The following is a 16978-nucleotide window of genomic DNA, read 5'->3' as shown; positions in this document are numbered from 1 at the left end:
TTAGATGCAGTGAGAGAAGATTGAGTCTTAGGCTAGAGTTTTGAATCTATTAATTATAGTACAACAAGATCAGGCCTGTACTGCGTCTCCAAGATGGGGACTACTTTATCTCATTTCCGCAACTGTGTCTTAGTGAACCAACAATATGTGAGGCGTCCTCCAGGCCTCAGTTCTTGAGCTTTTTGTATGTAAATGTAATGTGGCTCCGTTGTGCCTAATTATTCAAAACAATGAAATCAGACATTGGTATTATGCAGATGACAACCACATTTAAATAAGTAAAACCCAGGTTACAAAGTGCTTTGCTAAAAAGAATAAAAGGTTAATAGAAGAGAATAAAAGCAACAGCACAACTGGAGACACACCACACCCAACACACAAAAAGTCTACACAATAACACTTAGAGAAAAGGTAGATCTTCAGTTTTGACTTAAAACATCTGAGAGAGTTTACGGACCTGAGGACCAGGGAAGACTGTTCCACAGCCTGAGACCCAGGACAACAAGGAATCTGGCCCTTCCCCCAATGTTAAGGAAGTGCGATGCTAAATACCTCTTTAAAACTAGTCAAGCATTCCGGGGGTCGATGCATTTGTCCGCTAATGTTAAACGCTAATGTAAAATAATTAGTTTGAGTTTTTAGACTGATGCCTTCCTGCATCTCGTCCTCAATCAGCCCGTGGTAGCAGCTTTTGGATGACTAACAATCCCCTGACTAACAATGACTGTCTTCAAAGAGAGAGCAGAGACAAGGCGAGATAATACAACAACAGATTATTAAAAGCTTGAACACAATGGCTTTTATGTAAAATGAACAGAGGTGACAGGCGAGGCACCAGCTCCATTTGTGTGAGCTGCGTTCCACAGACGAGAAGCTTTCTAACAGAGAATAATGGCTCTGTCCTCAGACAAATGGACCAAGGAGAGAAGAAAGAATAAGGAGAGAAAACAGCTCCAGATTGTTCTTATCAGACGTAATTAAAGGGCAGAAGAAGTCAGCTCAAGCTCTGAGGGTTTATCTCTCTGAGGTTATCACAAACATTTTCATTTCTATTATCAGTCTCACTGCAAACATATCACACCTTTTATTCATGAGGGTCAAGTGATGGACCTTCTGTCAGTGATCCACACTGCCCTCTACCAAAGCAGAGTCTGATATGTTGCTTTATGGGAAATGTAGGCAACACGACTAAGCCTACCTGACTCTTAAAAACGCTGAGTCCGTTTATATTGAGCTTCAGTCAATGTGATAAAACTACGTAACATTTACTGTGTCCTTAAAGCTGATAGAAAGCAAAACAGGCAACAGGTCTTTCCAGTGCAGAGTGGGCTGAGTCTGACTTGTATTTTGCAGAGTATGAACATTGCAAGTTGAACACAGAACCAGAGGCAGGACGCAGTACACTCACTTTGCGATAACAGCAGCAGCTCAGCTGGGTCAGGTGACTTCCCTTTAACATAGCTCCACAGCCAAAAACATTTTGACATTCAGACCAAAGGTCATTGGACTTGATTCTGTATGTATTATCTTTCATACTCGCTATATACTAACATAGCTTCAGCTATAAGAACCCATCCCCAACTCCAAGATACTCTAAAAGAAGTTGACCTGAACTTCAAGGACAATGTGGAAACTTTCTAATTGAGCTGATTTTCAAATAAAGGTCTTGAGTCTTACACTCGGCTTGTCAAACAATGCCAGAGACCATTAAAACGTTCAGTCTACATGCAAAAAGTAAACTTAGTTGACTTTCACTGACACTCTGCTGCTGTGATTGTTACTGTACACAATGCTGCAGCTGTATTTTGACACTGAACCTTTTTAAAATGTAGATTTATCCAGTTTATGTGGATGTAGAGGCAGTGGTACCCAACCCATCACACTGTGAGGACATTTCCCATTGTTCCACTAAGTGATCCTCACAGGCAGCAGGGACACCCAGCCCCCACAACACAGGCCCCCACACTTCAAACCTGAACTGATGCTGAAGATATAAAGACACATTTTAAGCATTTTATTTATAAAATAGATGCCTGAGAAATGAAAAAGTGTAAAATGAAATACATAGCTACACAGCAATCACTAGTGGTAAAGTTAGCAAAAAAAGTATGCAGATACAGGTTTAATGACAACAGCTGTGTGATCAGCTACACTGACATCTGGAATCAGTGATCCCAGATCAGGTTAGAGACGATGCCAGGTTGTCTTCTTACATTTACTCTTCTGTCAGACTCTCTTATCCAAAGTGACTCACCAGTGAGCAACATCACTAAAACTTCAGTGCAGTGGGAGAGCTTGGTGTAAGTAGTAAGTACTACATCTATTTAATAAGTGAAGGAGATCAGGTGAAGAAGTGCAGGTAGAGTTACAGTAAGAGCTCGTTAGACATGTTAGGGTGTTAGAGGTGTTAGGAGAGGAGGTCTCTCTGAAGAGAGGAGTCTTCAACAGATTCTTGAAGAGAGAGAGACGCTCCTGCTCTGATAGTGTTCAGTAGCTTGTTCCACCATCAGGGAACCACAGACCAGAACAGTCTGGACTGAGACTGTCTTCTGTGCAGGGATGGTGATGACAGACCACATTCATTGGTGGAACACAGAGAAGGAGCATCAGGGTTCAAGTGGATGGAGCAGAGCCAGAAGTCTCTCTGAAGGCAGCATCAGTGACTGAAATGATTCAGGCGGTCATGGGTCAACAGTGGAGGTCAATGAGTGACATGTGAACTTTTAGGCTGATCCAAGACCAGACGGGCTGCTGCATTCTGGACCATGTGTAAGGGTTTCACTGTGCATGAAGGGAGGTCAGCCAGAGGAGGATTGCAGTAGTCGAGGTGAGAGAACCATGACCTGGACAAAGAGCTGGGTGGAGTACTGAGTCAGGTAAGGCCTGATTGAATCATGTTGTATAGAGCAAAGAGACATGACCAGGAGGCTGATGCAGCATGGTCAGAGAAGGAGAACTGGTCTTCAAACATGACACCCAGGTTTCTTTGAGTTGGGTTTAGCTGAATGGTGTTCCTTCATCCATGTGGATATGTCGGTACACGTCTTAACAGGAGCAGCCTCTGTTTGGATCACGTTCACCTGTGTTTCCTCCGGCTCAGGGGATCACAGACCTCCACACACATCAAGCAGCGTGGACACCCTCATTAATGATTTAAATCGTTGCACTTCTCCACCCCCCCCTTGTGAATTTCAAGACATCGGCGCAACATAGATGACCGCAGCTGTACTGACATTTAAAATGAGTGTGTTCAATATTTCCATGGCTTTGACACTGTGTTGTGATTAATCTTTGACTAAATGTCAACAGGTGATGATTATGTATCCAGTGCAGCCCCTGTTTGATATGAAACACAGTGAGATAAGCTGCTCTGAGGCTCCTCTCACAGAGAGGTGGGTGAGGGAGCAGCTTTATAGCCTCTTTCAAACAGACTGATTTGTTCTACATCAGCTAAAAAGCAGCTCCTGACAGCAACATTATCGTGCTTCATAAGTTGTATCCAGACAGATAGTTGTGCCCACTGCCATAAAGACTCCCGGTGTCTCCATAAAACCTGTGGTCTTTGATAGGTCCACCTGCCGTGGCAGCTTGAGGCCTGAGTTTGGTTCCACTGCAGGTCATAAACACCAGCCAGCTGATTTACTTCTTACATTATGTCTCTGTTGCTGTTTTTCTGCTGGGTGTTTATCCAGTTTGCGCCCACTCAGCTGTGCATTCACAGACATTTTGTGCAGCAGTTCTGTTCCCAGATCCATGAATCCATCCATGTCCTTTTTTTATCCAACATTTGTTTTATTGATCCATTCATCCACACTTCCATCGATGTGAGGAAAATGTTTTCCTTCTTTATTCTTGCATGAATGAAAACATCAGAGCAGCTGTCAGAGAGATCAGAGATCAGATGCTGTCAAAGTCGCAGCTGCCAGCGCGGCACCACCCTGACCCCGGCCTCTGCTGCTATGTAGACCAAGTGTTTAAAGGCAAGGCCACAGCTAAGTGTGGGAGTCTCTGTGGTGCTACTAATGGAATGACCCCAGTGTTGGAGGAGACCCTCTCCACAACAATGCTAGCACCAAGGAGAGCCACCATTACTGACTGAGTATTTGAAATGAAACAAGCCTGCATGGAAGTAAAGAAACTGCTGCATTGACTTTGACCCTTTTTCTAAACTGTGCAACAACATTAAAGATCAATGCTGAAAATCTTTTACTGATGTCAGACAACCTTTTATTATAAACTGATGTTGTGTGTCAAATCAGATACTTCATTAAGCACACTCACATGTAGTACACCGTATACATACTTATACTCACTGGTGTACTGAGTATCAATTAGCCCCACACCTAATGTTTTAAATATCCTGAAGAGCATTTGAAGATTCAAAATGAAGGTGAGATGATGCCTGTGTAAGACGCTGGACGACCGAATGGTGTCGTCACTTTATGAGATGTGGGAGAACATGGGCTGCTATAACGCAGAGAGACTCGCCTTTATCGCAACACGACTGGACTATTGTAATTCCTCGGATGTTGACTCACTAACCAGCCTGAGCACATCACCTCAGTCTCAGCCTCTCTTCACTGGCTTCCTGTTCACTTTAGAATTCACTTTAAGACCCTGCTGATTACTTTTAAAGCTCTTAATGTCCAGGCCGTACTTCACATCACTGACCTCATTCACTGACACTCAACTCCAACATCCTCCTGAATGTCTCACCACACACACTAAAGACAGAGCTTCTGCAGGTGCTGCTCCGACATTATGGAACCAGTTGCCATTAGAAATCAGACGTGCTACCTTCATCTCGATTTTTAAATCTCAGCTAAAGAGATATTTTTATTCACTGGCCTTTTTAGCTCAAACCTTTTAGTCTGTTTTCATGTAAATAATTGTGTGTTTGCTCCTTGTTTTTTTTGCTTTTTTTGTTAGTATGGTTACATTTCTGTATATAGTATATTTACTATGCTTTCATTGTCCTCTACTTTTTCTATATATTTGTTTTACTTGCATTTATGTATTTTAATTGTCCTTTGAGTTTGAGTTTGTCCTGTTTAAATGTGCTCTAGAAATAAAGTTGACTTGAAGTTGATTCCAGGTTTTTGTGGGCTGGTGTATGTATTGACAACCAAGGCCAGCAATCCCACGTTCACTGGGATCACAGCCGACATTCTGTTCCATCAATATAATGAGGAGAAACCGGGAAGTAAATCTGTAAATTCATGAACACAAAAGCTCTCTCTTCTTAATGACACCATGCTGCTGCTTTACAGCCACTGGTCCCAGACAAAGTTCCACATCAAGTTTCCAGTCCTCTGTGCTTTCATTGATTGCTACTGTCCCCATAATGTGGACTCTAATGTTCTGCCTTTTCATGTGTACCCAGATTGGATTGTTATTTTAATTTTCTCCTGTAGTTGTGTGATTCATTTGATTTGGGTAGGTTGGTTTTAATTTCCTGTTCTTGTCTCCTCTTTTGTTTATTTCCGCTCTTTAAAGCCTCTACTTGTGATAAAAGGTTGTATAAATAAATGAACCTGGACCTGAACTCGATTACACCAGCACACTTTACTAAATGTGTATAAAGGTAATGAGGTAAACAAATGGAGGGTATTTAGGGAAGATAAACAGACTACAGGGAAGTGCTTTTAGAAGTGAAGTGAAAATTGAAAAAGGTCCAGACACTGCTCTGTGAGTCACTGCTCTCTGATCCAGTTAGGAAAAAAGGCCTCAGGTTAGGTTTCCTCATTTATCAACACTGCCTACACACTGCTGTGTCATAACTGTGCTCATGACCATTTAAAAGCACAATGTGGGATTTATCAGTTTGTTGTGATGCTTGAGAATGTGAGTCAATGTTAGCAGGCCCGGTGTCAACCGCGCTTATTCACTGTGCTGAGTGGAGGGAAAACAGCAAGACAATGGAACGAGAGAAAGACTTGCCAGTCCAATAAAACACACACACACACACACACACACACACACACACACACACACACACACACACACACACACACACACTTTGCCTGTTTTGAATCTAATGCAGTTTTTCTTCATCAGTTTTTTGGGTTGGTTTGGCTTAATGAACTCCAGCAGCATGGACTCCAAACCTGATGACCCATGTCCTCCCACCATTAACCTGACAATGTTGCACAGACCTTCTTGTAACGTCCCAGAATGCTCAGCATTCTCGGTTTTCGAGTGCCCCCATCAAGGTTCAATGGGGTTGAGGTCAGGTCCATTAAAGTCAGGATTCCTTCACTGGCCTTCAAGTAGTTCTCACAAAGCTCTGATGTGTGTTAGGGTCATGATCCTGCTGCAGTATGAATCCTTCTCCACAAAGACGGAAAGCAGAGGGTGGAGCATGACTCTGAAGGATGGAGTAGTAATCGAGAACCGGTTCTCAATTGGAAGTGGTTCCCTACTTCAGAGCAGCCAAAACACCCCAGACTTGAACATTCCCACCACCATGTTTCACTGTGGTATCATTCTCTTCTATTTTTCTCCTCACATCCACCCTTCTGCTACTGTCATAAATCTCTCACTTAGATATCTCTTCCAGTCATCTACTGTGAAATGCTTGTCTTTTTCTTTTCTTTTTGGCAATACTTGACTTTATTCCAACAGGACAGTGAGAGATAGAAATGAAAGTCAGGTAGAGAGAGAGAGAGAGAGAGAGGGGATGACATGCAGCAACAGGCATGGTTGCAGTTAGGATTAAACCCATGTGGTACTCGGTTTACCAGGTTAGCCACCCAGGCGCCCTGAAATGCTGGTATCTCTGAGTCCATCCTGAGAGTTTGGCCTTGTTTAGAAACTGCTACTGGTCCTTTGAGACCTTGTGTTCTTTATTTAGTGAATTCTGTAACTGTGATGAAGTTACTTTTCTATTCCTCAGGAAACTAAACTTGACGTACTGATCTTCTGATGGTATGGTCAGTTCTGGTCTGCCTGATCGTGCTTTAGATACAACTGATGTAGGTTCTGTAAAGTGGTTTAGAGCTCCATGCACTGGCCCCTTAGAAACATTGAGTCTGGCCATGATCTGATGCTGAGAAAACAGCTCTTTGCTTAGATCTATTTGCCTTCTGATACTTTCACTTAGTTCTGAAGCCATTTTTCACATGCTGCTTAGTGAACAATAATCTGCTGGAAACTTGAGACACGGCCTCAGGCTACATCCACAGCAATATGTTTTAGTTTTAAAACTCAGTGCTTTTGCAACATTCATGCCTTACACAACTGCGGGAGTTTAACACCCTGAAACCAAGACACTTAGAAATGCTGCTGACCCTGTTTGAGTTTGAAAACCCTGGGGTGTTGACTTCCATGTTCGTCTCCTGATTAGGTCTTATCAGTCACCATGTATCCTTCCCTGATTCGTCATGCATCCATCACGTGACCCTTTTCCACAACTACCAAACTTTGTTTTCTGCTGCTCATATGTTACTTTCAGTAACAGTTCCACCTTGTGACCGGTTCAAGCAAAAATGTCTCTGGTCTGATTTTTCATTGTTGCTTTTCCTCATTAGTGTTTGTTGCAATTTAGCAACCAACTGCAGAGTGTGGACAGAGATTGTTTGTGATATGGAGTAAAATGCTGTTCAGTACAGATATATTTTGTTTTAAAATGATGAAAAAGTATTAGTGTGGACAATCTTATCTACTCCAGGTGGCTGTAAATTGAGTTACTTGAACAAGAATAGATCAAATCCACCTGTCATCAGTATACATGCTTCAATTGCGGGGATAAAACTCAACAAATCTGACCTTTAGTAAAGAGTTAAGTTGAGGAGTTAAGTTGGTCAATGCCCCAGATTTGATTAAATTTGATTACTGATCTAGAAACATTGCAGAATCTTAAATAATTCTTCTTCAATGTGGTCTCAGACTTTTGGACCCCACTGTACATTAGTGGAAGCCCATTTGGCAGCAGTCAAAGCTTCTAGATTAAATCTTTATAACCTTTGCACACCTAGATTAGGGTACTTTATCAGTCTTCTTGGCAGATCCAGATTGGATGGCTCTATACCTTTGCCCTGATCTATACCTCACCATGAATATATTGTGGACATTTATGAGCGTTCTTGGTCTTCATGGTTCGGTCTTTGTCCTGACCTGCAGTGTGAACTGTGGGACCTTATATACACAGATATGTGCCTTTCTAAACTAGGTGCAATCAGTTCAGTTCACCACAGGTGAACTCCAGTAAAGTTCTAGACTTATCTCAAGGATCATTGGAAGTAAATTGGAAGCAGATGACCACAGTTTGGAGCCACAGCAAAGGGTCTGAAGACATTTGTACATGAGAGATTTCAGTCTTTGTTTTTAATAAGTTTACTAAAATTTCTACAAACATGAGTTATATTCAGTACCATTTTAAATATTTTCTCACTTAATGATTTAGGAAATGTCTTAATATGAGGAGTGTAGAACGACATATAATAGTAAAAGAAATATCTATTTACATACACGATAACTTCTGTTTGTCAGCGTGTTGTGGTTGCAGTTGAAATCAGACTGCTGCACATCGCTTCCCTTTCACCAAATCTGCGCCACGTCGTCATTATCAAACTCACACTACTCTCCCCTACTCGTCTTTCTTTCCATGTAATATTACTGCTGTAGTCTCTGCTTCTTTCTGAAGCCACTGTACAAACACATGTTGCCTTTAAAGGTGAGGCTAACCTCCATCGTTTATCACTGATAGTTTCAGTGTGCTCCAAGGATCCAAACCTCCAACTGCTTTCCTTCACTTTCAGAGGAGGTTGTCTCCTCCACCCTGAAGATCAGCCTCCCAGCTGCTCTCAGTTTATATGGACTTTGGACAACAGACTGTGACCCCATCCATACTATCCAGAGACATTGTCATTAGACATAATTGTAAACAAAGGATATCAATGTTTTGTACCCAGCACACTTACAGGATCATGGGGCAATCATCAATGGTGACAAATACACTTTATCCTAAATAAATAATATAAAAGACTATAAATGACATATAATATGTAGTCTGAGGACGTTGCAAAATGGACAAAATGGCAACCACAACCAAATGAAAAGCACAGTGGTGTGTTTTACTTTGCACATCCACATGAACAAAAACTGAACCATTTTTGTTCTTTATCACTATGAATTCAATAGTTATTTTACCAGACAAGTAGAGTTTGAAACTTTGTCTGACACTGTGATCACCACTGCACAGTGTTTACTGCCGTCAACATGTGTACTTTGCTGCAGTGAGTGAATTCATAGATTACAGAAAATCCATTTAAATTATCAGTTAGATTTGTTTTCACTTTCAATATAACACATAGGAGGGCTCTTTCACTCACCCTGCAAAGATTTTACAAAACTGTTGAAGTAACCAATGGTATTTCACTAACACATTACATAACAGACCTATCAAGATCTGGTCTGAAAAAAGAATGGAAGTACAAAAGCCTGCAGTTCCTCTAATGACCACCGGCTCCAACAGTGAGTCAATCCCCATAGACTCTCATGTTAAAATGTCCAACTTTACAGCAGAAATAAACATGTTTACAGCCTGGTACAAAAACAGTTTTGGTGACTACAGCTTATTTCCTCCTTCATGACAACTGTTTATATAACTCACCTGTTTACATTTTATTAAGGATTAAAGTTATACATAATAGAGGGTGTGGCCTGACAATGGTCACTTAAAATGATTCAAATGTTGACTACGCCTGTGCCTCAGTGATAGGAGAGTGAGACCCTCACTGGGGCTGATGTTTTTATTATAAAACATACATTTTTCAAATTCATGACAAAATACACAATCTTTATTAAACACTTTCAGCATTTTTAGAGGCAGTTACTTAAGACACAATTAGAGCAAATTTAGTGCTTCAATATTGACTGGAAGTTACTCAAGTCATACAGGAAAAAGCAGCATGAAAAATAACAGACCATTTATTCAACCGACATTTACATTCAATCAAAATCTGTACAAGATTTTGGAAAACCAGATAATTTGTGTGAGAGAGAGGATGACACATCACCTGGAGCTCCTCTACAGACAATGGCAACTGGCCTGACAGGTACTCGGAGTGTTTGAGCATTTAAGCCCTGAATCAGTCCATTGTACACAAACCTGCCTGAGTACAAACAAACAATAAAACACCCTCATGCTCCTCGCAGTCATAAACCTGCAAAAGCCTGGTTCTCTGCACCATTTGTCTCTGGGTGACAGTGAAGGCTGTTTGTCTAAATGCAAACTTAACTGTCTGAGGTCAAAATAAAACACGCCGTCAGCTCATTGTCCCATCGCTCAACATACAACAATAATCCCGCTGAAAAGTTCTATTTGAAAACTTTGTCCTCAGGCTGAGAGACTGCTGCAAGCTAAAGCAACGACCTGCACAATAACAGTGTTCTCTGTACTAAATACAAGGTTTATACAAAGTGCTAGTGCTGGAGATTTGCTCTTTACAGGATAATGTTTTTTTTTGTTTTTTTTTTGTTTTTTTTTTACAATTTGTGGTTCATTTCTATCAGTTATAACTTGGACACTGGTGAGCTAACATTTAACCACAGAATTGCTCTCACAGTCATTGTCCAGACATTAGATGGTCCGGAGTCACAATTATCTGTTCAGCACAGCTCACCGGTTCACTGATAGGACGACAGGTTATGTAACTGATCAGAATGGATGCTATGAATGACACCCACTGGTGTGCTGCACCTCTGTGCTGTAAAATTTTAAAGGAGCTATTTGTAAGTTCTGATAATGCTACATAGCTAACGTTAGCATTAACAGCCTTTTATATATCAGTCTAGAAGAAACATTGTGAGTTCAGCATCAGACCTGATTCCTTTACTCACCAACATCTGTCTCCAGAGGTAGAAACAAACCCTCCTGTTTTACTTTTATTTCTATCACTTCGTTTCTTCTACCGAAATTCGTTAGCATGCTAACCAGCTTGCTTTGCTGGTTCATCTCATGAGTACTGGGATGTTGCTGTGTTCTCCAGATCTCAGTAATGACGTTGTTGAGTACAAAATTATCACAACTGATAGATACCATGGCCACGCCCACTAAAATGAGGCCCAAACTGTTATAAATTAAAATTCCCCTTTAAGCATACTCAAAACAAACTGAGGTTTTGCATGCAGTGTGGAAAATTATGTCTATGTAACAAAGAATACGGATTACACATTTAACTGTGGTGTATGGCCAACATTCTGATGCCTCATTTATAACCACTAAATACAGTATTTCTGCTTTACCTCCGGCTGTTGTATTACTTTTATTTCCTGTAAATCTCAATGTCAACTCTGTCCATCTGACATGGATGTATAAAACAAAGAGCCCAGAAGTCACAGAATGTATGGAAGTCTAGCAACATTCTGTCCGAGAACATGTACACTAATGAATGTCTGAAGGAAACATGGTAGTAAACGGTGAATGTTTGACTGAGGTTAGTGTCTGGTCAGTCTGCTTCGACAACCTGACAGTCCCAGGTAAGAGCCAAGGAGGGAGGTCTGCTTCCACTGTAGGACACTGAAGAGATTGATGGAGGGACAGGATGAGGACAGAGAACAAATATATATAAAAGTCAAATCTGACTTTGTTGCTGTTGTAGTTGCAGAAAGTAAATTCAACATTTTAATGAATCAAGATACAGTATCTCTGTCAAATGGACTGATGACAGTGAAGACACCTGGCACCTTCCATGTCTGCCACTGATTTTACTTGAGCTACGATCAAATCTTCTCATACACCAGCTAGAAGGTGTTAGTTCCTGTCAATCCTGTCTCATTTCTTCTCATTTCATGATTAACGATAAAAAAAAAACCAAAAAAAAAAACAGTTTGGTCTTTACAATGAGCAATACAACCTCACTGATCCACTAGCATAGCTATAGATTCTAAACCTAGTCTATGTACTGTACCCAGGTCCCCATTCAAAGCAGCAGTGATACTGAGAGGATCATTATATGTGAATTTAAAGCTCCATATTTTCCTCTTCTTCTGTGTTTAATTTGAAGTGCTGATCCATAAGAAGATATATTTGTGGTTTTAAGAACCAAAAAACCATCTCAATGTAGTTTTACATCTCCTCTCTCAGGCTTCTCTCTGGAGCTCTAGTAACAAAAGGTCAATGAGCCAATCAGAAGAGAGGAGGCACTGAGCCTCTTTTCTGATTGGCTGACTGTGTTCAGAGTGGTCCAATAAAAATATAGCAGATTTCAGGTAAACACAAGAAACCAAATCTCGCAATGTTGGATGGTGGGTCCAGGTGGGCGGGGCTTGGGGTGCGGCTGAGAGCGGTGACTGCTTTGTTGTGACATCACAAAGTTCCAGAAGTCCTGACAGCTGGTTTTAAGGCTCAGTGTCTGAATACAGGCTGTGTGCATTTCTCTGTGGACTGAGGCTTTGATACTTTCACAGTATTAATATTGAACCTAGACCTGCTTTATAATCAAACTACACATGGACATCTACCTTTATACTATATGGAGCTTTAACTGGATGAAGCGACTGCAGGAGACTTGTCAAATTTTCACACATACGAGTGATGATTGAAAACATTTGACTGGAATGGAGAGATTTGAAGATACAAAGATAGAGAGATATAAGTTTAAATTTTAAAGCGACAAAAACACAACTGGAAATTCAGCTACAGATGTTGTCAGGATGGTTGGTAGAAAAGTGAGCATCAGTTATAGAATAGGTCTAATTATACTTTAGACTAATATACTGGACTAACTGCACCGGCTTCACAAACACTGGTAACAAACAGAAGGTTGTTGTTGTCAGATGCCCTCTGTGGTCTCCACAGCAACTGAGGCCAATGCACCAAACCATTTCCTGGTGTGGTTTTAGATGCAGACACATTTCACAAATCCCAACCAACAGAACATCCCTATTCTCACTTCATTCTCATTAAAACTCGAGCTATAACTATTTGGAATATATGATTATTCACATGCTGTTAGAACACGCGCTTAGAATTTAATTGGGAAATGAACAGCTATAGTTACGTATCTTTATTAGTTGTTTAGTACATTAAGTCACTGACCATAACAGTGCGACTAAATCAGACCATGGCAAAAATAGGCAGACAAGCCATGAATTATTTGAGCTCACCACCAAGAGTGGTCAAAGGTCAACAAACACGCTGAGGCCCAGTTCCTTAAATGTGACTCATAAAACAGAGACTTGAGTTTAGGCAGTAGTTTGGTAAAAACATTTGCCAAGTATTTCTTTAAACTGGTGTCATAATGAGTCCTCAGAGATCTTTTCCTTTATATCTCACTTTTAGACCTCCTGTTTTATTTAGGCTGACCTCTCCGACCCACATTTGTCCTCAAGCTTGACGGTCATGTCAGGGTGCAGGGGGTGGGGGAGTCATATTCATTACTCAGCACTCCAAGTACTAAAATGACACTATGCTACAATCAGCAGCTTTATGAATTACGTACCAACTGTTGTTTATTCCATATTTCTACTATAACAACAGACGACATGTTATGATAAAACTCATCTGAGTATAAAAGCCAGTCGCACCAGACTACAGCTGGATGTCTTCACCATCACACCATGAACTCAGATATAATTTAGTGGCACTGAATGAGCCACAATTACAACAGCAGCAGTCATGATAACAGCTGACAAGATCAGCTTGATCTCACTTCCTGTTTTATATGCAAATTGACAGGTATGTGTTGGTGTTTTCAGCCAATTCAGCCAGAGAGAAAGAGAGAGAGGCAAAACACACAAAGGCAGAACACCTGGCTTTAAAGTGTACCAGTTATGGAGTTAAACATCCCATAACGGCTGAGCTGAAGAAGCCGCACCGTGGATGCAGAGCCGGGGCGAAAGCTAAAGGCTAGGAGATGGAGAATTTCCTACCATCAATCCCCATGGGAAATGTCAACTCCCTGGCTAACAAGTGTGATGAACTGGAGGCACTTGTGAAGAACCAGAGCGCATATCGTGAGTGTAGTCTCATGTGTTTCACGGAGACCTGGTTAAACAACAACACCCTCGACAGTTGTGTGGATTTACCCGGCTTCACTGCAGTACGAGCTGACAGAGACACCAGAGCAAGTGGGAAGAATAAAGATGGAGGTCTGGTTCTGCTTGTGAACAATAGATGGTGCAACCCCGGTCACATCACAGTGAAGGAGAAGATCTGCTGTCGGGATATTGAACTGTTGGCAGTTGGTCTGAGACTGTACAATGTACAGAGGGAGTTCTCACACATCGGTGCCATTGTAGTTTACATTCAACCAGGAGCAGAGCCTGCAGTCGACTGTTGCGAGAGTACAGACCCAGCACCCTGATGCATTCATTGCAATATCGGGGGATTTTAACCATGTGACTCTCACCTCTCACCTGACTGGCTTCACTCAGTATGTTGACTGTCCCACAAGGGAAAATAAGACACTGGATCTGTTGTATGCAAACATCAAGGAGGCCTACACTGCTTCAGCTCTACCACCACTTGGCAGATCAGATCATAATCTGTTTTTTCTTCAGCCTTCCTACAAGTCCTGTGTACTGAGGCAGGCTGCAACCACCCGCTCATTCAGGAACTGCACCTTGGTTTTGCACAGATTGGAATGTCCTGTTGGAGTCACAGGGAAATGATAACAGCAAAGGACCCTGACCTTGATAAAATGGTTGAATGTACCACGGACTACATTAACTTCCGTATGGACACTGTAACACCAGCAAGGACTGCACACTGCTTTCCAAACAACAAACCCTGGATCACCAGGAACATCAAGACCCTCCTCAAGCAGAAAGAGGAGGCCTTCAGGGATGGAGACAGGGAGAAGCTCAGGTGTCTGCAACATGAGCTGAAGAGGAGATTAAAGCAGGAGAAGGAGGACTACAAAAAGAAAGTAGAGAGGAAGCTGCAGCACAACAACACCACCAGAGAGGTGTCCACAAACACTGCAGCTGCAACTCCCTCCACACTGAAGTCAAGTCTGCTGTCCTTTACAGCGGAGGAGGTGAGGGCGGAGCTCAAGAGGCTACGTCCTGGAAAAGCAGCAGGAACGGATGGTGTGTGTCCGAGGCTGTTAAAGGACTGTGCAGCCCAGCTGGCTGAGCCTCTCCAGAGGATCTTTAACTTAAGTCTACAAACAGGGAGGGTCCCAGTCCTGTGGACAACATCATGTCTTGTTCTGCTACCTAAAGTAGGACGACCGGCTGAGATAAATGACTACAGACCGGTGGCCCTCACATCACACATCATGAAGACCCTGGAGCGGCTGCTTCTCCACCTTCTGAGGCCACAGGTTGAACATGCACTTGACCCCCTACAGTTCACCTACAAAGAACATATTGGAGCGGATGATGCCGTCCTTTACATGCTCCACCGGCCCATTCTTAATTGGATGAGCCAGGTGGTTACATGAGGATTATGTTCTATGATTTCTCAAGTGCATTTAACACCATCCAACCCCCCCATTCTTAAAGACAAGCTGGAAGGGATGGGGGTGGATCCCTGATTCACGTCCTGGATTGTGGATTACCTGACAAGACGACCAGGCTGGGTAACTGTGTCTCAGGGACAGTGATGAGCAGCACTCAGGCTCCACAGGGGACTGTTGTGGCTCCATTCCTGTTCACCCTGTATATGGCGGACTTTAAATACAGTCCTGCCACATCCAGAAATACTCGGATGACGCAGCTATTGTGGCACATATCAGGAACGGTCAGGAAGAGGAGAACAGGGATCTGACGATGGCCTTCAGTGAATGGAGCGACAAGAACTGCCTCCTTCTGAACACCTCCAAGACCAAGGAGATGGTCACTTTTGGAGGTCTAGGCCCACCCTTCAGCCAGTCAACATTTGAGGGAAGGACACTGAGGTGGTGCACACTTATAAATACTTAGGTGTGTTGTGAGGGACAGGGAGTTGTGGATGTAGAGAGATGTGTGTAACGTCAGTGCAGTTTCGTGGAGAACAGGAAAGGCAGACACTTACTTCTTGAGAGCAGTGATGAGGTACATGCTCCTGGGCATCAGCAGGAACACCTGATCTGTGAGCACAGCATCGATGATCTTCTTGGCCACATAGTCTGGCTTCAGGATCGGTAGCAACCTTGGCCACCTGATGAAGAGATGAAGAAGGATTAAGATATAAAATACAACCTCTAACAGCAGGGAACCAACTACTAGTGAAGTTGGGTTGGAACTGAGCCTCCGCCAATGAGCAGTAGCTGAGCTTTATGTGAGACTGCAGCAGCAGCAAGACATCAAACACTGCATAGTGTTTAGTTTTGTATTATTTAAATGTTTGCTCAGATTTGACTTCCAGCTAACTAGCTACTCACACACTCTGTACTTTGCCTTGTTCTTGTTTTCTTTTCTAAAGTGAAGCCACACTTTAAACTTTTCACAGTTTGCCGTGGTCCATCTTTCACACTGTTATGACATTTGCTGTGAATGCTAGCTAGTTTTGAGAGTTAATTGTATTGAGTAAATTTTAAACTGTTGGTACTGTCAGGAAGAGATCAGCTGAAGCTAATCCTTTTTTTTTTTTGTTCTTGGCATTTTGGAACTGGTTCTAACTCAGAACCAGGTTTCAGTTACTAACCCTGTTTACCAACGAGCACTAAGTTCCCTATCTGCCCTGCAAGAGATGACTTGTGGCTTGGTAGATCTCTTTAAAATGGCATTTCTGAAAAATATATAAAGCTGGTTGCCCAATCAATGAACATTTAACTGTCATGTCCTAGAGCCAAAAATGCCTCAGATCAGAGGTTTTCAAAGAATGAAGCAGGGAGGGTTATACAGAGCTCCTTAAGAAGACCCCTCCTTATGCCATATTTGATTGATGACACTGAACCAAATGACATATTAGCACCTCCATCTGTGATTTTAGAGCAGGCCAGTATTCAGTAGTCACAGGTGTGACATGTGACACAACAGCGTCTGCATCTGTCCAACCACGCCAGCTCCCCATTTCACACAGATGTCAATCCAGCTCTGTGGTTAC

At 42.2% G+C, this 16978-nt stretch overlaps 1 protein-coding gene across 2 annotated transcripts in view; it reads right to left on the bottom strand.

The window, feature by feature from the left end:
* Positions 1 to 16978, bottom strand: part of sdr16c5a (short chain dehydrogenase/reductase family 16C, member 5a) — a 35836-nt gene that overhangs the window by 2542 nt on the left and 16316 nt on the right. For both annotated transcript variants that reach the window (XM_023398267.2, XM_087171788.1), the window contains exon 6: positions 15965 to 16090. In XM_023398267.2, coding sequence (XP_023254035.1) covers positions 15965 to 16090 — 126 coding nt within the window. The remainder of the gene's footprint in view (positions 1 to 15964; positions 16091 to 16978) is intronic.

The sequence above is a fragment of the Seriola lalandi genome, unplaced genomic scaffold, assembly GCF_002814215.2.
Source record: "Seriola lalandi dorsalis isolate HSWRI2012SDOR001 ecotype SW California unplaced genomic scaffold, Sedor1 jcf7180002054981, whole genome shotgun sequence".
NCBI classification, from domain to species: domain Eukaryota; kingdom Metazoa; phylum Chordata; class Actinopteri; order Carangiformes; family Carangidae; genus Seriola; species Seriola lalandi.
Note: the sequence above shows the minus strand (reverse complement) of the source record. Positions and strands in the feature narration are given on the sequence as shown.